Here is a 1,000-nt window from a genome sequence, read left to right as displayed (position 1 = left end):
CACAGGAAGGAACCGCGGTGAGGAGGGAGTGGGGTTGCTACGGGTTTCCATCGACGACAACAACAAACAACAAACGACAACAATACAGCAGCAGTATGTATTAGTAAGGTGATCGGGGCAAGCTCCGCCCCTTCAGCTGTCACTCAGGCGATGAAAACGTCCCTAAGTCTTTTAAGATCCTCCAAATCTGTCCTGGAGCGCACTGACCAGCGAAAGAGACGCACAGTAAACGATATATAATCGACATCCGATGCATGTCTCTGCAGTCTAGAAGACGCTTTCGGCCATTTGTCTTCTGAAGATTTGCTCCTTTATTCCTTGTTATCCCTCGTTAGTCAAACTGACCCGTTTCTAAGTGTTTAATATATCAGAAATATGGATTTCTTTCACCCAAATAGCGCAAAAATAACACAGATGATTCCATACAACATAACTTTTGTGGAAATCTGTGGGTGTTTTATTCAATTTTGTAGCATTTGAGTTCTTTTTTTAATGGTTTTCCAAACAGTATCCGGACTAAACTTTGACATCTATCCATCTGAGATCCACTCAGCATCCTCTAAACTGAACTATTAGTCAAAATAATCCATCGTTTTCTGCCTTGTTAACTAAAAACATAGGTATAATTTGATATAAATGAGGTTTGTTGACCATGAATTCCAGGAATAACTGTAAAACCTGTTATTAAAGCAGCTCAGGTTTTAAAAAAAAGCCCCAAAAGCTGGAAATAAATCAGAAAAAAAATGACAAAAACATCGGAAAAGCACCCCAAAAAAACCCTATTTTGACCTGGAAGGACAAGTTCATGGTTAACATGGAAGACAACACGAGGGTTAAAGGTGTCCTTGGGAAGGATTTATCCCAATCGAGGGTCTCTCCCGTTCTCTACACCCTGCAGGGGGCTCCCGGTGCGTTTTACAACACATTTTAGGATTTTTATTGCTTGTTTTTAAAGCTTTTATTTAAACGGTCTCGCCCCGGAGGATTTGTCTGAAATTTC

The 1,000-nt window shown here is 40.6% G+C and overlaps 1 protein-coding gene across 1 annotated transcript in view; it reads left to right on the top strand.

Moving 5' to 3' along the window:
- Positions 1-1,000, top strand: part of LOC117960513 (intersectin-1-like) — a 33,897-nt gene that overhangs the window by 8,855 nt on the left and 24,042 nt on the right. Inside the window, 1 exon segment of the mRNA XM_034898459.1 lies at positions 6-103. Within this exon segment, the coding sequence (XP_034754350.1) occupies positions 6-103 (98 nt within the window).

Source organism: Etheostoma cragini, chromosome 17, assembly GCF_013103735.1.
Source record: "Etheostoma cragini isolate CJK2018 chromosome 17, CSU_Ecrag_1.0, whole genome shotgun sequence".
Classification (NCBI taxonomy): domain Eukaryota; kingdom Metazoa; phylum Chordata; class Actinopteri; order Perciformes; family Percidae; genus Etheostoma; species Etheostoma cragini.
Note: the sequence above shows the minus strand (reverse complement) of the source record. Positions and strands in the feature narration are given on the sequence as shown.